The sequence below is a fragment of the Bufo gargarizans genome, chromosome 3 (assembly GCF_014858855.1).
Source record: "Bufo gargarizans isolate SCDJY-AF-19 chromosome 3, ASM1485885v1, whole genome shotgun sequence".
Taxonomy (NCBI): domain Eukaryota; kingdom Metazoa; phylum Chordata; class Amphibia; order Anura; family Bufonidae; genus Bufo; species Bufo gargarizans.
In genome coordinates this window covers 102311896-102334089 of record NC_058082.1, presented here as the reverse complement: position 1 = coordinate 102334089, position 22194 = coordinate 102311896, and the positions used below count along the sequence as shown (strand labels likewise).

General features: G+C 41.4%; 1 protein-coding gene across 1 annotated transcript in view; it reads right to left on the bottom strand.

Moving 5' to 3' along the window:
* The window catches only part of ITGA5 (integrin subunit alpha 5), a 134444-nt gene that overhangs the window by 41823 nt on the left and 70427 nt on the right, over positions 1 to 22194 (bottom strand). Inside the window, exons 8-20 of the mRNA XM_044285484.1 lie at positions 19373 to 19417; positions 19234 to 19277; positions 17715 to 17771; positions 17475 to 17527; positions 17116 to 17321; positions 15505 to 15696; positions 14429 to 14474; positions 13875 to 13982; positions 7359 to 7414; positions 7093 to 7247; positions 4488 to 4625; positions 2273 to 2337; positions 34 to 181 (exon numbers count right to left, since the gene is read on the bottom strand). Coding sequence (XP_044141419.1) covers positions 34 to 181; positions 2273 to 2337; positions 4488 to 4625; positions 7093 to 7247; positions 7359 to 7414; positions 13875 to 13982; positions 14429 to 14474; positions 15505 to 15696; positions 17116 to 17321; positions 17475 to 17527; positions 17715 to 17771; positions 19234 to 19277; positions 19373 to 19417 — 1313 coding nt within the window. The remainder of the gene's footprint in view (positions 1 to 33; positions 182 to 2272; positions 2338 to 4487; positions 4626 to 7092; positions 7248 to 7358; positions 7415 to 13874; positions 13983 to 14428; positions 14475 to 15504; positions 15697 to 17115; positions 17322 to 17474; positions 17528 to 17714; positions 17772 to 19233; positions 19278 to 19372; positions 19418 to 22194) is intronic.

The following is a 22194-nucleotide window of genomic DNA, read 5'->3' as shown; positions in this document are numbered from 1 at the left end:
AGATATCAAAAGGGCATGTTCAAAAATCCTTACTTCGTTTCTCAGAATGCCACTGTATTCTGCCTCTGGGGGCAAGAGGACATAGAGTTCAGCCTCGTAAGCACCACCTTCTCCATCATTTACAGCATTAAATAGCAGCACTAATGAGTTGTCGTCACCGAGATACACAGATTTTCGATCACTACAACAATGAAGCAAAAATGTAATATAATTGTAAAGTCCATTCATTTCTAGTAATGCAATAAGAAAAAGTGACTCATAGGAACACAAAATTAAAACCAGGCTGAAAGGCTGCAGGAAAAAACACCCAGTATGAATTTCACTTCCTCTTCTACTTCTCATGGAGCTTGAATCACTAAGCCGGTCTACCACGAATCAGGGTTTCAACAGGCAAAGCAAAACTTTAAAAAGTTTACGGTCTACCGTAAATTTCTACAGCTTCTTCAACAGTGATTAGTTACTGCACCCATCTGCGGAATGGCAGGGGGTCCCACTTTGCTGCTAGCCCCCATGTTAAGGGTCTTCCATTTTCATGATTTTCAGTAACTTTACCAACGTCTGTGCCCACTGTGAATTAGTCTTTGTGGATTTTTATTAGAGATGAGCAAAGTTTAGAAAAATTCGATTTGGCAGATTCGCCGAAGATCACCAAAAAATTCGATTAGTGCCAAATGAATTTTTCACGAATCGCTATACATCAGGGATACCCAGGCTACTCTGCCTAATCATTATTCTTCCCATTTGGTGGCCCAATCTCAGTGTGAAGGCTTGGAAGTTAACCCTTTCCTGACACTAGATTTACATAGGCGGCTGGGCATTTAGAAATGGCGCCTGGTGGCCAATGCAGCGAGCGTCGTGGCCATTTGGTGTCTGTCGTTTTTACTGCTGGTCGTGGACTTTTAACCCTTCAGATGCTGCGTTTATCCAGGTGTGAGGTGGATCGGGCTAGCCGGAGCGTGTATGCAGCAGCCCCTGTCCTACTGTATGATGGTACCAGAGATGGTACACATTATTTAGGCAGGAAAACCTTCCTTAAAAGCAATAAAATTGATGGGTTCACAACATGGATGATCATAAATCCCTCCATAAGGTACAGGATTCCTCCCTACTATGAACCTAGTAGTATTTTGCTTTTAGAATTATTAGGGTTAGACCAGATGCCGAATATGGTGAATGGATCAAACATGGCCGCTGGATTATTGCAGCAACACTGTCCCTAGCGCATGAGCACTTGCCACGTCTCTCCCTATGCTCACCTCACAGGACAATGGCGGCAAGAGTGCGAGATTTTATAGGGCTGGCGATGGCTACCTGCGGATTGACTGGCTGCATGGCATTATGGGTGATCTCACAAATTTCACAAAGTGCAAGGAAATTCGACTTTATTGCAAACTGAAGTTTTCCAAAATCTCGGACTGTATTCTGCTTCTCAACACTAATTTTTATGTACAAAATACTGTAAAGCTCAAACTTACATACACGAGTGTGGACCAATAATGAGTTGCCTAAAAATAAAATTCTTAAAAACAGAACCAGCTTTGATAAACAGACCAGAACGTATAAGGATATACACAGCAATTTCCTATGAGAGTGCTTTTCGTGGCATGAAAAAGGTACAATATCTAAAATTATACTAATAGATCTATGTAAAGTTAATAACTATACAGTATACACCCACATCAAAGGTCTGACCGCCACATTTTAGTTCTGCTGACCCTGAACAGCGAATAACACATTTTTTCATGCATGTCTGAAAACGTATGCAAAGGGTAACATATGTCCACCATTAATTCCATATGTATAGAACACAGTATTTTTTTTTGCTGGAAAAATAATATTTAAAAGCATAAGAATTATGCAATAGACGGCCTAATGTATGCAAAAAGCAAATTTTTTCTATATGTTTGGCCAATGATAGCCTACAGGCACTTTGGCATATACATTGGTAAGTACATGCCAAAACACAGATGTGATGTGAGCATACCTGGTAAACGTTCCAAAGTTTTATGTGAACTTCTATCTAAAAAGGTCCAACACAGCCATATAGACTAGAACCAGATCTAACATATCACTGGATGTTCACTACATTTTCAGTACTGGTGCCAGTAATGTTGTGGACAGCATCAGTAGCCTGCAGAGAGGGATGCTTAACAGCCCCCAAGGTAAGATGTATTGTTGGATGGAGTATCAATTTTTTTTATTTACTCAATTGTAGCAAATATTAGTCAGAAAATCTCTGCTAATGTTATTAGAGATAGAAGATCAGGTCTACCTGGTCACGTTCAGTTTCAAGTCAGGGACGCAGATATTATTGTCACAGTCCAGCTGAATTTGCGCCTGCCGAAGACATAGAAGGTAAAAAGAAAAAGAATGTTAATATATGAAAATTACTAAAATGGATTTTCAAATGTCAAAAGAATAATAAGAATATAAAAACAGAATTGTACCTAGAACTAAAGGGCATCTGTCAGCAGATTTGTACATACGAAACTGGCTGACCTGTTGCATGTGGGCTTGGCATAGTCATGTGTGTCCGCATTGCTGGGAAAAATGTTTTTTTTTAATAAATGCAAATAAGCCTCTAGGAGCAAACCTTACACTTAGAAGCTCTGCTCTGTCTGCAACTGCTGCACGCTTTGCACCTTGACAGGGCCAGGTAGTGAAAATGTGATTAGGCCTGGCCCTGTCAAAGTGTCATGGGCACAACACTTCAATACCAGCCAAGTCCTGAGTAATAAGAGATAGACTGGTTACTAAGGATGATCTGCCTGACAAAACCCATAGCAACCAGGCTTAGATAATTTAGATCTTTTATTTAAAAAAGGACAAACCAACAATATGCTAACATTATAGAAGCCACACCAAGTCAACCCTAACAATTCCACTCCAGAATGACACACAGGTCAAGGAGAGGCCTCATACAAGCCATATTTAGTATTACATCCCACCCACTGAGTCCACCAGAGTGTCACTTTTTGCAACAGCGGTGTTCTGACTCATAGGGAAGGTGACCTTTCCTCTGACGTCTGCCAAAAGAAAGCCATTTTAAAAGGGTAAAACGCCTTAAAGGCCATGTTCACATTGTTGCTTTTTGTGTCTCTTCTGTTGAAGGACAACAATGAAAATTACACAAGTGTTTCAGTCAAAGGATGGAAACGGATGGAGCCCGATGGATCCCTATCGACTGTAATAGAGTCTGTCGGGGTTCTGTCAAAGACTCGCTGCATGCTGGGCTATATTGCCTGGTATTTTTAATAGAGCCTGCACTGGAGGTGCCCCCCACACACACACACTCATTCAACGAAGCCTCTGACGCAGATGTGAACATAGATTTAGTTGATCAGATTTTTCTAGCTCAGCCATTCAATTCCAGACTCCGATTACAGCTACATATCATACATGATGCATCTGATAAGTAATCACTGCGAAGCAAACAGACCTTCCCGCTAGAGGCATCAGATAAAGCGAGCTGCCGTTTAAGGACACATGATCCAGCGGCGCTACTCGTGATCATGCGGCCAGTTTGATAATATCATAGGTCAGGACACAAGCTGCCAATTATGACATTACCTTCTACAATACTCATTGCTGCCCACTGACTGGAATAGTTGTTAATACGCCTATGGGGAGATTTATCATAGACCCTTTTTGGGAAAGTGGCAATAGTAGAGCAGAAATACACTTGTGCAAAAAATGTGCACAAATGGTGTTAAATTTGCAAACGCTCGGTTTCTGACTTTTTTCTACCAGAAAACGGAGGTGCATAGTAGAATTTTTTTTTACTTTTATAGTGCAGTCTTGCAGCCTTTTTAGGTTTGGTTTATGTACAAGAAAACTGGGGCATACACCAAACGTATCCATAGGTCCCCATTCACTCCTTTTTTGGGCTGATATGTTGGCATACCTCTAGTTTTTTAACAATATGTAAAAGCACTTTTCTATACAGTGGACAACTGCAAAAATGTCTATGCTATATATAAGCTGCAATGAAAAGCGGGTAAGTGCTTACCTGTCAGATCCCGAGCTGCCACTCTGGTACTCCTGGCGCTATTTACTGGGTGCAGCGGGGATGTCACGTTGACAACACTTGACCGCTACACCCGATAACTGGTCTCAATGATGCACCCAAAAAGAAGCTACAGTCATGTGTTGTCACCACAGCAGCTGGGAAAATAGAGCCCGGCCTGGAGAACTAGAGGGGCAGGGTGGGATCTGGCAGGAAAGTACTTTCCCGCTTTTTATGGTAACTTGATCTGAAACCTAACAGCCCAGTTTACACTGGTGGCTATGGAGGATGGCTGCCACTGCATGACTATACAGTGGCATACGTAACAGCGTTGCACCATGGATATAAGTTGGGGAATGCTTCTGATGGAGGTTTTGTCAGAGAATAGACATTATGTGAAGTGAACAGTGTCTAATCTAATAGTTATACAACAGGTTAGTATCCAGCAGTAAAAAGACGAGAATCTGCTCTGCCAACTGACCTTCTGCTCTATGTGGTTCTTAGTCCGGTAATTAAAAATTGGCAACAGCCCATGGGCATCAGTCGGAGCCTGTGCATCCAAGGAGAAGTTCAGAGAGATGAAAATTGGAGAAAGCTTGTCCCGAAACTCAGACTCGTTCTAAAAAGAAACAAATTATGAATACATTTTAATAAGACCACAATCCCAAATATGAAGCAGGATAGTCTAGATTCCAACTTTGTCCTGATTTTGGCTCCTTCCATCTACCTTGTGTTTTTACCATAACAAACAAGTAGTGCTGAGCAGCTGTACGCATGCTGACAGACCAGAATCTTAGCAGCTTCAAAGCAGTTACCGCTTAGTCTCCAGCCATATTTATGGTCCCTGGATTTGCTTTTCTTTTGCATTCCTCAAATATATGATTTAAGACCCATGCAAAAATATAATATGTTAAAGGATCAGGAACTTTCTATGCAAGTAAAGCACTTTGGTCTCCCTAAGGAAAAATAATTCACATGGCTCTTAAGAAAATTAAGAACACAGTTCAGACCAGGGGCGTAGCGAAAGGCTCTTGGGCCCTGGTGCGAAAGTTCAGCTTGGGCCCCCCTTCCCTCAGTGCTTTGTGGCCAGGGGGGTATATAGGCTTCCTGCTGGCTGAGGCAAAAATTTAAACAGCACCTCCCCCCATGCCAAATTCTCGACCTAACCCCTTCCCTCCAGCCAGAGTAAGGCCTGGTTCACACTTGAGAGTATTTGATACGCGCGTTTTACGCGCATTTTTGTCATACGTTTTCGGGGCGTATTACAGCGCGTTTTTAGAAATAGGAAACACACGTCCAATGAAGTCTATAGGCGCGAACGCGTGACAATACGCGCCAAAGAAGCTCCTGTACTTCTTTGGGCGTAGGGCGTTTTACAGCGCGGTTGTACGTGCTGTACAACTCGCAGGTGAGAACCATGCCCATAGGAAACATGAGTTTTCGCCTGTTGAGAGTTTTACAACTCGTAGGACCAGGTGTAACAGTGTCTTTGGGCCCCCTCAGGCTCCTGGGCCCGGTAGAGACTGCTACCTCTGCACCCCCTATAGCTACGCCCCTGGTTCAGACAGCATAATTCATGTTGGGGCTTTTGGAGATCAAGGCCCAATAGGGAGATTCATAGAAAGGTGGAACTATACTCCTACACCACCCTTGTCCATTCTTACAAGATTCTTTTCTCAAGAACATTAAGATGGGCAGCATGGTGGCTCAGTGGTTAGCACTGGCGCCTTGCAGCACTGGGGTCCTAGGTCTGAATCCATAGTACCCATGGATTTCCTATGGGTACTCTGGTTTCCATCCCACACTCTTTACAGATAGGGAATTTATGTAGATTGTGAGCTCCACTGTCTATGAAGCTTCACACTTGCGTTCGGGGCTCCGCTTGTGAGTTCCGTTTGAAGGCTCTCACAAGCGGCCCCGAACGGATCCGTCCAGCCCTAATGCATTCTGAGTGGATGCGGATCCGCTCAGAATGCATCAGTCTGGCACAGTTTGTCCTCCCCTCCGCTCCGCTCAGCAGGCGGACACCCGAACGCTGCTGTCCGCCTGGCCGTGCGGAGCCAAACGGATCCGTCCAGACTTACAATGTAAGTCAATGGGGACGGATTAGTTTGAAGTTAACACAGTATGGCTCAATTTTTAAACGGATCCGTCCCCCATTGACTTTCAATGTAAAGTCAAAACGGATCCGTTTGGACTATCATTTTTTTTGCACTATTTTTTTTTTTGTTCATGGTAATGCAAATGGATCCGTTCTGAACGGATCTAAGCGTTTGCATTATAGGTGCGGATCCGTCTGTGCAGATACCAGACGGATCCGCTCCGAACACAAGTGTGACAGTAGCCTAAACTAGTTGTGTTAAGAAGACACCTTCAATCACTTTTCAATGGCTTTTGTTTCTGGATATCATGATGAGTTAAGAAATTTGAGTTAAGAGTTTGAGTGTTAACTCCGCTACATCTGTACTTGCTTATAAGCCACTTTCTAGAAATGTTCATGATTCCCAAAGCACACATAGCAGAGCACCTGGCTATGGGAGCAAGGAGAACGATTACTTCTTTAAAAAGGAAGAATTTAAGAAAGGGACGAAAGAGGAATTTTTACAGATAAAAATATATGAAAGCTTGTTTCACATTTGCAGGGGAGCAGCCTGCCAGAGATGTCTGGATCCGGTACTGCCAGAAGCCACCGGACACCCGCAGGGCCTATTCACTATAAAGGGGGACCAGCGGAGATCTAGCCACAACCTAGAAAATAGCGTTGAGCAAGGCAGGTTGCCGCCGCATTGCCTCCAGTCCCCATTTTGGTGAATGGGGCTGGGCAGCAGTGCCGGAATGCAGAGAGATCTGGTACGCTCTTCCCTATCGGAACAGCCTGCCAGATCTCGTAAGCGCAAATGTGAAACAGGCCTAAGATCAAACAGTAGCATTAGTTGTCCAAACAACGTCACCAAAATGCATAAACAATTCAAATAATAATGCCATACAGGGCCCTGTAAATACCGCTATATACCACCTGATTTAAAATCTTAGCTCATTCTCATGTCCCAGTTAGTAAGCCAAGCAAGAAAAACCACACGACTTACCTTGAGGTAAATTTTCATTTCACTGCATTGTTCCTGGCCTCCGTTATGCAAAAGTACGCTTTGAGTTAGGTGGGGAAGGCCGGATTTCAGGAACAGCATTCTTTTCACGGCCCCTTTCTGCTTCATAGAGTCCAGCTGCAGCTCGACATTAATCCCTGGAAGACATCCACAGCCCATGAACTCAAGCATGGATCCTAAACACATGGAACCAGAGAGCCCAGAGCACAATAATGCTGGCCTGAGCCTAACCAAATGTGCATACTCACCGATCGTATTAGGTACATGCTTTCCTGAAGCGTTCAGACAGAAACTAAGGTTTACACTGCAAAGAAGAGAAACAAAGCAATCCAGATGTTAGAAGCGAACATGAAGGCATCAAGTAAAAGGCACTGGATGCATTTCTGTGCAGGCCGTGAACAACAAAACTGAAAGACTTTCCATTACTCTCTCTAAAGGTTATAGCCTAAACCCAAATAAGTAAAGTGGATCCGGAAATCAATTCCCAATATATTTGAGTACGCACAGTGCATTAGCATAGGTTTTGCAGTAGTACATTTGTATATGGCTGAAGATGAGAACACCTGGTGTTGGTATGTTCAGCATTGTCCCATATGGAGTGATGCCTCAAGTTACAATATTAATTGGTTCCAGGACGACCATGAAGTTGAAAACATTGTAAGTGGAGATCATAAGTATGGAAAACTACTAACTGGTTTTGAGTACACATAATATCCCAAAAAGGAAAATATGAGGATTAGGAAAATATATTAGCAGATAACCAATTATACATGTAACAAGTCAAAGTGCTGCTGGAAGCTGGAAATCACTTTCTATGTGGAGGATAGACTTATTTAGGGTCTGGTGCGGCTCATCTTAGCTTAGGTAAAAAAACATTACTGTACGAGTAGTAATGTCCTGCATAGCGGCACTACTAGAGAGTCAGTCCGTGCATGCACTCCAGTAACAGGTGTTTTACCAGTGAAATGCCCATTCTGATTGGCTGGAAGAGCCAAATAATCACACCTGTACAGATTCAGACTATTTGTTGGAGTGTAGGTTGAATGTGGTTTCAAGTTACAATGGCCCATGGCTGAAAATACTGTAAATTGAGGTCATTGGAAGATGGGGCACCACCACTGCACCAAAAGTCTCCTGAAATAGATACAGTAAGTGGATATAGTAGAGGGCCCCTTCCAAGAACAGTATATTGGCCCCTTGTACTCCAGTAGATCAGATTGAATTCACCAATTCTTGTGGGCTCTGATATTTGTTCTCCCTTACATCCAAATCCAGTAGAAGGAAAAAGGATTTAGGTGCTTTTAGGACAACAGTCGTCATTCTTAACCACTGAGTTAGGCCTCATGCACACGAGCGTTGTGTTTTGCAGTCCGCAAATTGAGGATCCGCAAAATACGGATGGCGTCCGTGTGCATTCTGCGAAACAGCACAGACAGCCATTAATATAACTGACTAGTCTTGTCCGCACAACGGACAAGAATAGGACAGGTTATATTTTTTTTGCAAACCACGGAACGGAGCAACGGATGCGGACCGCACACAGAGTGCTGTCCGCATCCTTTGTGACCCCCATTAAAGTGAACGGGTCCGCATCCAAGTTGCAAATACTGTGGCTTGGATGCGGACCAAAACAACGGTCGTGTGCATGAGGCCTTACTGTGCAATTTTTCAAGTGCCACACAAATGATATGTCCAGCCAGGAAATTTAGAGCTAAATCCCAGCAAGGGCTGCAAATTAAAAAAATAAATAAAAATAAAATCGGGGGCACCAAAGGTTAGCCTCAAGGCAGCATGGTGACTCAGTGGTAAGCACTTACGCCTTGCAGCACTGCAGTCCTGGGTTTGAATCCTACCAAGGACAACATTTGCATGGAGTTTGTATGTTCTCCCCGTGTTCGCATGCATTTCCTGCAGGTACTCCAGTTTCCTCCCACACTCCAAATCCATATGGATAGGGAACCTAGATTGTGAGCTCCACTGGGAACAGTGAGAAATTATGTCTAAAGCGCTGTGGAATTTTTTGTGTGTTATGCAAAAAAGCATGGTTGTATGAAGTATAACTTAGATGCAGTTTTTTAAGCTTTGTTATGGTGTAATATCACCTAAGACCCTGGATAAAAAGCAAAGTATATATACCTCCACATATTACTAAATACTGGGTAACCTAACGGGATTATCCAGTCTTTTATAAATGATGGGCTATCCTTAGGATAAGTTTTCCGCATTAGATTGGGTGGAGGCCAACCCTCAGCACTTTCCCAGAATCGGCTGCATCACGAACAGGGTCCAAGCAAATGGAAACAATGAAGAGGTGCATCATGTAACCCTTCAAACCGAAAATCTGTAGGGTACCAAGGGTTGGACCCCACACCCAACTTCAAAATTCCCTATTGATAAATAAGGGCCATGGTGTTTATTACCTCAAATAATTTATTTATTTTTTAAACACAAAAAAAAGCTACATGTAAATGATGCCTAAAGCGGAGTCTGATTTAACTGTCCAAGTTTAGGGTATAGGACTAGAACTACTGGGAGAATGTGGCAGATTTAGTAGGTAGTACATATGTATATGTGTCCAGAGAATAATAATTTAAAGACCCTCTAAGTATTGTTGTGCTAAAGTGGTAACTACAGTACCTCCCACACAATGTAAAGCTTGTGTCGAGGAAGTTCTACTTAACTCCAGGGTCTAGGAGTTAAGTCTACAAAATAAAATCTATCAAAGATTTTAATAGATATCCCAAACGCCATCAGCTGCGGGAAGGTTAAGCAGCTGTTTTCTAGACCCCTCCACAATTGTGCATTCATTGAGCACTACGGCACGCTGCCAAGCTTTATATCATAGCCTAGCAACAACCAAAACCGCTGGGTTCTAAAAATATAAATTCTAAAAGTATAATCAAATGACCTCAGCAAGAGCTACTCACATCTTAAATAGATAAGTGACCCTGCAACCTATCTGATGCTAGGCAGAACTACAGTAATGCTGTGAAGACAAACACCAATTCAGAGCTAACTATCAACGCCTACACATGGTCAGTGGTCAAAGAAAGGTTACAGCCTGATCAAAAACACAGATTACACAGTGAAAAAAAAAAAAAAAAAAAAAAAATAAAAACACACACACCATGTATGGAGGCCTACACTTTAGATCTGCACATACCTTTTACAAAATGAAGATAAAGTGCAACCTTCTAAAGACCTTTTTTAAAAATTGAACACAAACTATTCTTCCCGATAGATTTTTGCTCATTAGAGAAGGTTAGAACTGCACCTCGAGCGATCATTCCTGCGATTACTGATCACAGAGAATCCTCATTTCTGAACAGCAGGTTCCGGTTTACACAGCATGATCTGTGTAATAAGGATGATGATGATTTTGGTGTTCACTAGGGGTGAGCAAACTCAATGTTTTCAGGTTTGGGTTCTGGTGGAATTCAGTTTTGATTCTGTTATCACGGAATTCTATGACTGAATGCAAAACGGAAGCCATAATAGAAATGTATGAGCAGCATAACGGATCAGCCTGGTTTCCGTTATGCAGGAAAGAACTTTGTTTTCTGTTCTGTATAACGGAAACCAGACGGATCCGTTATGCTGGCCATAGACTTTCTTTTGCATTCCATCATAGAATGCCATTATATTCTGTGATAACAGAATTCCACCAGAACCCGAACACGTCAGGTTCGCTCATCCTTAGTGCTCACAACAGTGCTTTCACCCAATGAATGAGCTTTGCTTGGGTGATTGTCAGTAAATCTGGTAACACCTTGGTATTTGGGGATGAGAATATGGTGTGGTGAAGACACTTCATGAAGACTAGGGATGAGCAAATAGAGTTCGGATGTTACATCCGAAAGTCTATTTGCATAAAACTTTGTTCCAATACTGTATGGAGCAGGAGCTCTGTACAGTATATTGGCTCCGATGAGCTAAAGTTATTGCTTCGCCAATTCGCACGAGACTTCGGGTAATAACCTCATAAATTAATTTGTACTGTTAAAAAAAAAAAATTTTTTTTTTAACAGTACAAATTAATTTATGAAGTTATTACCTGAAGTCTCGTGCGAATTGGCAAAGCAATAACTTTAGCTCATTGGAGCCAATATACTGTACAGAGCTCCTGCTCCGTACAATATTGGAACGAAGTTTTATGCAAATCGACTTTGGATGTTTAATCCGAAGTCTATTCGCTCATCCCTAATGAAGAGCCCTTAGGGTCCTTTCACACAGATGCAATGCATGCAGCAAATGCATAGCATCTGGATGGAATCCTAACCCATTTTTTTCAATGGGTCTGTGTACATGAGCGTTGTTTTTACGCATCATTTGTGTTCAGGAAAGACCTCAGCATGTTCTCTATCGCAGAAAAATATAAATATGTTTGAACTTGTGTGTGAAGCCAGTTTTTTCCTTAACAAATCCTGACAAACCTAATCGCTCATATGAAAACAGACCTTAGTGTGTTATTAACCCCTTTTCTATTAGATTATAGTATCAAGAAGTTTAAATTGTTATGCCACGAAAAATATTTCTCAAACCAGAACCTGGATCTGTATTCTTTAATTTAGTATAGTCACTAAGCTATTCAATAAAATGTGCCTGTATAGTGACACCTGCTGTTTGTTCTTTTCATTACTTCTCTGTCCATCTAACTGTGGTGGTCGCACGTGTTCAATATACATCTTCAACTGCCACCAACCATATCTTGTTAGAAACTGTGGCAGTTACAGGAAAAGAGCTATAGCATAAAAAGGACACACCCCTGAGCTGCCAGCCTAAACTTTTTTAGAAGAATTGGAATAATGAATAGGGAGATCTTTAGATCCATGTGAGGTACAGGCCTGTTTTTAGCTTTGTCAGAAAGAGCTTGTCATGTACTATATGATGTCTGTTTTTTCATTTTTTTACATTAATCATGGCATAACCCGTTTAATTTGTAGGTATATATTATGGATACTTTTTAAAACATGCCAGTCATGGCCACCATCACTGTAGCTGGCCAGCTAAGGCCTGCCCTAGGCTGCTAGTATAGCTTATATGTGTATACAGCTAGACCTGCTAATAACCTTAAACACATAAACATAGGAACTGTATTAAGACAAAAGAAGAGTTATTTACCGTGACATCATGTTTTGGGCGTCATAACTTTTATATTTTGTGTTCACAGACACAGAAAAAGATAATAATATGCCTTTAAGAATTTATATAGTGTAAGGTATGCTCAGTGACACAGCAAAAACAGAAAGCATAGTGTTAATCTGTTGTTGCTGGGCAGAAGTCTAGACCCATCACAGCCAGCCTCACACACAGCCGTTCTGGGAATTCCCCCAGCTCCTGCTGCTAGAATCATTATTCACCAGAGACAGGAGCTGAAGAGACATTCACTCCACTGAGAGCTGAGTTTTATGGGAACAAGAGGCCAAAAAAGGTATTTAAAACAGTTATATAATGTTCATATTGTGTTTAGAACTGTATACTGAACTAGATATACATGTGTTTACTTACAGTTCCACCAAAACCAATTGCAAATACAATTGCAAGTTCAATTGCAACCATAAAAATAAAATAAAAAAATCAGATACAAATAGCAAGCATACAAACTGCGAACTCCTCATACCAGATCATAAGCAATTGCATACTGCAAACCAAGTTGAGCAAGTAGAACTATTAGTTAGACTTCAGATACTTCTCAGAGAGATCATAAAGTGCTTAAATAGCTTAAAGTGAGAGTACAGATACTCGAGAGAAATATATCCACCATTTTATGTTGAATGACAAGATTGAACAGTTGAACCACCATCTTATGCATACCACCATTTTATGATACTTTATTCAACTCATGTTATGTGCATGGACTATCTGCTGTGGAGGCGGCAGTGTTATATGAAGAAAAGTTGAAGTTAATAAAGTTATTTCAAGCATTTGGTGTATTTCAGAGTCAGAGTAATAGTCTGGTTAGACTAAAAGTTAGAGATACCAAAATTCTAATGCCACAGCGCAAAAGGCACTTCATAGTGCTGCGCCTGCCACAATCACCAACTGGGTGCCATTGCTTTCACTCAAAGCTTTCGATAAACTCACATTCACCAGAAACAGCTTTTCATGCAAGATGACCTCTCAGCTAAAAATGGCGATTAAGGTTTAATTGTTCACAATAACTGAGGAGATCATAAGGACTGTAAACATGGACCCATCACCTTTATAATTCAGTTGTTACAATGTTGCCCTTTTAAGATCTCCTATTACAATGTTTTAGCAATTTTTATTTTACATAGGACTGCACAAACTACTGCTTCACCTTAACGCAGTTTCCAGGATGCATTTCAGCCCCTTTTTTCAAATGCTGAACATGCTCTTTAAAAATAGAGCCAATGACATCCAGTCATGATAACTTGACTGAAAACTTTGGTACACAATTCCTTCCCCGTCATCCTGACCCTGGCACTAGCTTGGATGAATACTACATATGTGAACAGACCATAAAAGATTTTGCACATAAACAAATCTCAGTTACATAACCAGGATTCTTGGAAATTCAAAATGTAATATCAACAAAGTCACAAGGAAATCCCTGAAACTGGGCAGAGATGACCAAAACAGCAGCAACAGCTTACTCCATGTTCTCAGAACGGAAAATCAGCCAATGGACTGTCATACACATCTGCTCTCTTACAATAGTCTCCTGAATTTGTTTTCTAATTTACATAAACCATGACAAAAAAATAAATACATTCTAATCAGCTCCAAGGTATTAGGCTCACCAAGATACAGGGATATCCGTGCCCTCCATTACACAGGTCTTCTCTTCTGGGTTAATCATTGCTGATGAGATGGACAAAGATGCACTAGCATGAACAATAGGACGTCCCCTAAAAAACAGCAAGTATGATTACTATAGGATTATTTGCATTATTGTTTGCCATTATTGTTCTCTGTGGCTCAAAACTATCTTTTTCAGAAGCCATCAGAATGGAGCATGGACATATCCATAGCTGTAGTAGTGCAAGGAGTCCCACTTAGGTGCACAATAGTTTTGTGGAGAAAGATCTGCTATACAGCATTAATATGCCTTGATTTCTGCTTACAGTCTATTTCACACAAGCATATTACAGCTCCATGAGAGAGTCATATATTCAGTGCCAAAGGCATTATCAGATCTCATGCGGTGAGACCAGGAAAGGAAACTATGTGAAGCTTAAAAAAGTAAGCTGCCGGGCCACATGGATTAAAATGGGTCCCTAATGATTTGAACCAAGGCCATGGCTCCCTTCCAGCTTATATTTTATGGTTACAGAGAGTCAGACGTCATACTTACCGATAAACCAAGGCTTTATCAGCACCAAAGGCACCCACTATAAGGTCTAGGGAGAAGAAATGGGAATATTACATGATAGAGCTATGCATTTATGAACACTAATGCTAAAAAAGACCCTATAAAATAAAAAGTGTTCTCTAGACCCTCTTTGGAGGTGGTATACACTGGCATAGCTTTTTCTACATTAGTGCAGTAAAGACAGTGGGCCACAGGGGAAAAAAAAAATAAAAATAAATTATATATATCTATCTATATCTGTCTATATCGGTCTATCTAGAAAAGGTCAGGCAGCACTCCTCAATATGCAGCTATAGCTGTGTAGGTGCCCGCGGTAGTCCCTCGATGCAGGACAGGATAAATAGCACTCCTTGAAGTAAAAAAAATGTGCAGTTTATTCACACATGTCAGAAAAGACTAAACTGTCTTTTCTGACATGTGTGAATAAACTGCACATTTTTTTACTTCAAGGAGTGCTGCGGATTTTCTGTGATATATATATATATATATATATATATATATATATATATATATATACATACATATATATATATATATATATATATATATATACATACATATACATATACACACATATACACATACATATACCGTGCAGTATATATTTTTGTAGCCAATGGCTGACACATGCCACTGTATGTTAGTATACATCAGACTTGGGCCTCATTCACATGTCAGTGTTTTGGTCAGTCATTTCCATCAGTGATTGGGCCAAAACCAAGTGCGGCTCTAAACACAGAACAGGTGCAGATCTTCTCCTTATATCTTATCTCTGTGGAGGCTCCACTCCTGGTTTGGGATCACAATCACTAATGGAAAACACTGACCAAAACACTGATGTGTGAATGAGGAGTTATACATTGGGGAATACTCCTGACACATACCCCCGGCGAATATATAGTTCTAAAGTTAGAAATAAAGTGGACAGAACCAGACACCAGTCTACTACCATCTAAAAGGAACTTTCAAAACACAACATAGCTCCTTATACTAAAGATAATCCATGACAGGAAGGCTAAACAATGGTAAAGAAGAAAAACCTGCATTACACACTGTACCTGGGTAGCCATTGCCATCAAGATCTTTTCCTCCTCTGATGGAGAACCCAAAGAAAGAAGGTGTCAGAGAAGAGCCCCACAATCCTTCCAGTACTTGAGATGGTTTAGGATTCAGTCCCTTTGAATTACCATTAAAGATGAACACCATTCCTTTTTTATCTTTACCATCAAAGGGAGCACCAATTGCAATATCTGTAAAAGAGAAAGAAAATGTGTTTAGACTCACCATACAGAGAGTTGTAGTTTTGCACGTTAGAGATTTTTCTCTCTTCAACAAAATAATGAAACACAATATTGCAATAACCCAGCAGTACACTGCAAAGGGGGGTTAAAACTATAGGATTATGTATTTTTATATGTTATTCACCCTGATTGCTCGGTATATGAAATTAACATATTCCTTAGATGCATTTGCTAGGCAGGGGATGCTGCTCTGTTTGGTCAGAAGTTTGAGTTTAAAGAGAGAAGGAAGCAGGAAACAGTGCAGTTGAAATAGCAAGAGACAGTCAGCTCACGGGGATCCAATAGGATACCATGCCAGATGCAACCCCTAAGGGAGTGAAAATGAGCTTAATTCTGGATGGTGAAGCAGGCAAACACATTCTGGCTATGAATGTCACAGCATTGCTTGTGCTAGAGGCTTCTGGCTCCCAGCCATAACCAAGAGACAGGTGCCAAGTCTGTTAAAAGGTCTGCACCTCTCAGCTGGGCATTGTGGATGTATAGAGAGACCATTCGGCTGAATTGGGGAGACAGACCTGTTAATTCAGAGAGTGATTTAGGGAGCACCCGAACAGTTTTCTCCATATACACAACCTCAGGAATTATTCTGCAACTTAATTTGCCTACTTCTGCAAGTACCTGTACCACAGGGACTGTGCCTACTTCTGCAAGTACCTGTAACTGCAAAGTTTTCAGTAAAGAACTGCTCTCCAAGCCAGCTTAATCATTGCTGTGTTTGCCCCACCTGTCTAGCTGCCTCGTACCCCACAATCCACCAGGCAGAAGACCGTTACCAGGGTGTTCCCAAAGGGGAAGAAAGGGTGCACCCCTCTTGTCACTGCTCAGCCCAAGGAGCACCAGGGAAGCCATAGCCAGCATGAGTACTGCCACCATAGTCCTCACTATGCCACAACTTGTCCTCTCGCCTTCCACCTTCCTTATCCCAGGCTACCTAAACTGAGAATTTATTCAGAAGCCCTGATTTTTATGGCATTGTGTCACACACACACACCCTAAAATTTACAAAATAGTTCAGGGAGATTACTAAGCACCATAAACCTGTTATGTATGTGGAGAATAGCCCGTAGACTGTAATGACTTAAGATTACTTAAAGGCTATGGACTTCTTTGCACTGGAAAGGCAGCAGCATCCTGGACACACAGATCCCATATTCACATGAAAGTCTGAAACTAGCAAATACACCCAAGAAATTCAAGAAGAGGTTTGTAAACTGAATATCAGGAGGTCAAAGAAATGAAGGAAAAGATTCCAATTTGAAACTTATGTAAAAATTATTTTGTCCATGTCAAAAAAGTGTCTTCAGCCTTTAAACTATTCATTGGGATATTCGGGTAATGTCTTAGTGTGATCTCTACTGCACACTTTACCATTGAAGCCGTCTTGGTCCAAATCTCCTAAAACAGCAATGGAACTACCAAACCGACCATACTCCTGCTGCCCAGTCAGGACCAGGGACGGGATGCGAGACATATTATAACCCTGCAGATAGACATAGACACGGCCCACTTCCTGAGTTCTTCCATCATGTGTTTTCTCCATGAATAATGGTGCGCCAATAAGAAGGTCATCCAGGCTGTAAAACAAATAAATGCATTATATAATGCACTGAACATTTCAATAGTGAAAACCATACCTCCCTACAGTCATAACTGCCCAGATACATATAATGAATTCCTGAAAACATTGCAAAATAAGATATTACAAGTAGGACGTCTGCTCATCTTACCCATCACCGTTGAAATCAGCAGCAGCCAGTGAATAACCAAAGTATGTGGCCATCTACAGACAAAAAGAAACAACAAACATGAATATACATTGATATGGAACAAAGCACCATAATAAGACGATGCAATATATGGTATACCTGTGATTATAGAGGGCCCTGCCCTAGCATGACTGCCCCAGCATCACTGACACATATCTATGTTTAAAATATTTTTGACCTACATGTAAAACCATCACTTACCTGTTCTCCTGAGAAGTTATAAAGTGATTTTAGATCAGTTCCATTCAGGATGGTAACCTAGAAAAATAAAATAAGATGAAGGACAAAAACAGTCATTTGTACAGTGAACAGATGCAATGTCATTGCATATTGAGCAATATTTCCTATTAACTGAAAAAAATAGTAACAGCCAATATTTTGCAATCTCCGATGCTCTGTACTATGGAGCCATATGCACTCTGTACAGTGCTGGGTAGGTTCTTCATACAGCATTGCATCATCGCTGACAGCCATCTCTCCCGAACACACTCATACAAATATGCGTGTGATGTGAATCAAAGAGGGGGAGAAAGGAGCTGCCAGATACCTCATCTGAAGGAGAAGAATCAGGCAGTTGAAATCTCTCTGCCCACTCTATTGTTCCCTGCCATCACGGGAGTGTTGGGAGGGCCCTAGAAACATCAGATAGTTGTGCAATCTTACCAAATCTTGGCAGCTTTTACCAGTAAACATCTAAGATGCAAGGCCTGCCTAAAGGAGTTATCCCTTATTATGTCTTAATGGGACAAGTGTCTTATCAGTGGAGGTTCGACTGCTGGGGGAGTTCCATTGCATGCCTATTAATGTTTTCCTTTCCATTTGACTGCTGGAGATGGAAGAAGACAAGCTCTTGTACTCAGCTGACAGCACCATATAGTTGAATGGAGCATTGGATATGCAAACAGGAAGCCCAGGACCCCATTCCCATGATCAGCAGGTGTCCCAAGCATTCAGACATCCACCGTACAGACAATTATTCCCTATCCTGTGGAGGGGCGATAAGTTGTCTTAAGAACAACCCCCTTATAACCCTCTCTGATATCCCATACCTAATGTACAAAATGAAAATCAGACATGCTACACACATGACAACCTCTTTCAAACAAAGCTAGAACCAGCCCTGTACCTCACATGGATCCAGAGATCTCCCCATTCATTGCTCTGCTAAATTTATATCAAGCTGACAGCTCAGGGGCAGTGTCTTTTCTGCTGCAGCTCAGGGGGCGTGTCCATGCTCTCCCTATCACAGCTCAGGGGGCGTGTCTCAGTTCTCCCTATCACAGCTCAGGAGGCAGTTGAAGGATCAAACTGAGCATGTGCAGCCATCTCTGACAAGGCAGCACTTCCAGCTTTTGGTGAACGGGTGAAGACCCCAAACTTTAATCCAAGCAACGTTTCAGCTTGCTCAATGAGGCCTTTATCAGGCTTGAGCAGGCCGAAACGTTGCTTGGATTAAAGTTTGGGGTCTTCACCCGTTCACCAAAAGCTGGAAGTGCTGCCTCGTCATTTGTTAAGTATATATCGTGGAGGAGGGGCCGGCCTCTGTGGGGAATTGCACCCAGTTCACAACTTCTGACTAAATATAATATAATATATATATTTTTTTTTATTATTTTTATTTTTTATTGAATAGCTCAGTGGCTATGCTAAAATGTAATTACATACTATTACAAAAGTATTCAGTTTCTGAACTATGAAATTAAATTTATATATTTCTTACATATCCATAAGTATCATTTCCTTTGGGAACTGCAGCCACATAATCTGTTGGGGGGATAGCGAAAAATAAGACAATGTCAGACAATGATCAGACTAGCCAATGGTTAAACAGGGTGGCAAAGATAGTATATAACACTTACCTTCAGTATTATCTCCACTGAACTCTCCGACTGCTACAGAATAACCTAAGAAAATAAGTGTATAACATTGTCAATCAATCATACATTTCTATAGGAATGGCGATCCCTGTAGTACGAGTAAGGCATCATGCACACAGTTGTATAACAAGACAGTGTTTCAAATCTTTTCCTTTTGACACAAAAAAAAAAAAAAAAAAAATGTATAAATAAAAATGCCAAGTTGTATTGGATGCCATCTCCTAGTATTGGGGTCCATTCACAAGTCCACAAAATGGGTCCGCATCTGACCCATTAATTTTCAATTGGGCCGGAATGTGCTGTCCGCATTTGCGGATCCGCAAAAAAATAGAACATGTCCTATTCTTGCCCACAATAGCAGACAAGAAAAAGGCATTTTCTATGAGTGCCGGCGATGTGCAGTGCGCAAAATGTGGAATGCACATTGCCGGTGTCCATGTTTTGCGGATCCACAAAACACATACAGACGTGTGAATGGACCCTTACCCTACTCTTACTTATTTGCATGTGGCAAAAATCAGGCCATCTGAAATCTCTAACTGGTTGGAAAATGTATTCAAATTGAACAAGCATTGCCATATTATCACTATACCACAGAGATTTTTCTGCTCGCGATTATCCATCCAATGCAAGTGTTATTAGTTCTTCTTAGTAAAGGATTCTAATAAAAGTAGTTTTCACTAGCATTGAAGAAACATTAAAAGTTAGTTTCAGTAGCTCATGCCTAGCTTTCTCTAGAACGAGAAGACAATTGGGCGTTCTCCATCTATATAGTAGAATTTTCTGCCATCAACAAAGCCTGCAGGCACGCGTCTCCATTATCTACAGATTTCTATGCAACACTTGCCACTATTGTGCAAGTACCAGCAGAACGGAAGATTTGCTTTCAGCCTTTAAGTCTTAATAGTCGGCTTGTTCCATAGTCTTTCAGGCGGTGAGCACATCAAGTGCCAATTGTGAACTGTGACAGCACCCTGGGAGGGAGCCACAAGACCACAAGGGCCCGAGTCATTCTACAAGTGTAATTGATCAAGTACTTTACAATAGGTTGAAAAGACAGAAGACTTCAAAAAGGACAAATAGGATGTTGCTGTATAATCAAGAAATGCTGGCCATTGGAATTTCAGAGTTGGAAAGGAAATTGGACTAACTGGAAATATCCCAAACCACCCAATCTGTATAATCTTGATATGAGACATTAGATGAATGAGCTATATTAAATAAGACTTTGCTAGGATCTGACTAGGTTTGTGAGCAGCCTTATGGCCTCAATACACTTTAGTACATTGCTGACCGAACCTGCAGCGAACAGTCGGTTCGGCAGTCAGTCAGATTCCTGTTGGGAGCGCCCCCCGCCCCCCCCCCCGAGACATCCTCTAGGGACAGAAGGAGCAAGCAAAGTGAATATTCGGACACAATCCTTTTGTTCTCCACTCTCCCCATTGAATACACATACACGTTTGGCCAAGTCGAATGTGTATGGATGTGTCGGAAGGGAGTCTGCAGAGATAGCCGTCAGCTGAACAATAGTTTGGCAGACAGCTATTCAATGTGTGTAGCCGCCTATAGATTGACTGTTGAGCTTTTTTTTTTTTTTTACTATAAAATGGATCTATTGACAAAACTAAATTCACAATACTGGTATCAGCTATGTATCCTAAAAGGGTTTTTAGGACTTAGTATAGGTCATCTATAACCAGGCATGGCCACTATGCAATGGATGAAAATCGGTGGATAGTTCTGGGCACAGAAGCCCCTGAACACCCCACCAATCTGACATATCATAAGGATAGGTCATCAATATTGGTCCAAAAACACCTTTAACATTTGAGGTCCTATTCATACAGCATTAGGGAATTATGGTCATCATGCACATGGATGCTACTTACAGAAATGTACAAACCTACCATTGACTCAATGACTGTGGATGCCTATGAGCACGTTAGACATACATACCAAACATGGTGTGAATAGAGCTTTATAGAGACAAACAGTAGCATATTTATTGTATTAAAGGGGTATTCCACTATCCAGTAAAAAATAAAACATCAGGTTCATTGTAGAAAGAATACTTTGAGAATGGTACATATGGTGGAGACTGGTATCACTGAAATAACACTGTTAGGCCTCATGCACACGGCTGTTACAGTTTTTGCGGTCCGCAAATCCGCAAAAATGGAAGCTGCCTGTGTGCCTACCGCAATTTGCGGAACAGAACAGGTGGCCTATTGTAGAAATGCCTATTATTGTCTGCAAAATTGACAAGAATAAGACATGTTCTATTTTTTTGCAGGGCCACGGAACAGAGCAACGGATGCGGACAGCACAGAGTGCTGTCCTGCACCTTTTGCGACCCAATTAAAGTGAATGGGTCCGCATCCGAGCTGCCAAAACGGCGGCTCGGATGCGGACCCAAACAACGGCCGTGTGCATGAGGCCTTAGTTGGCATCTAGGTTAGGGTACTTTCACACGAGCGGTTTTCTTTTCCGGCATTGAGTTCCGTCCTCCTAGGGGCTCAATACCAGAAAAAAATTGATCAGTTTTATCCCCATGCATTCTGAATGGAGAGCAATCCGTTCAGGATGCATCAGTATGTCTTCAGTTCATTGTTTTTGCCTTTTCAGGACGGAGATAGTACCGCAGCATTCTGCGGTTTTATCTCCATCCAAAATTCCGAAACACTTGCCAGAATGCCTAGTCTGGCATTTTGCCCCATTGAAATGCATGAATGTCGGATCTGGCCCCGGCAAAACGGATCCGGCATTGCAGTCTGCGCATAATCAGACCGCAAAAAAATAAAAAA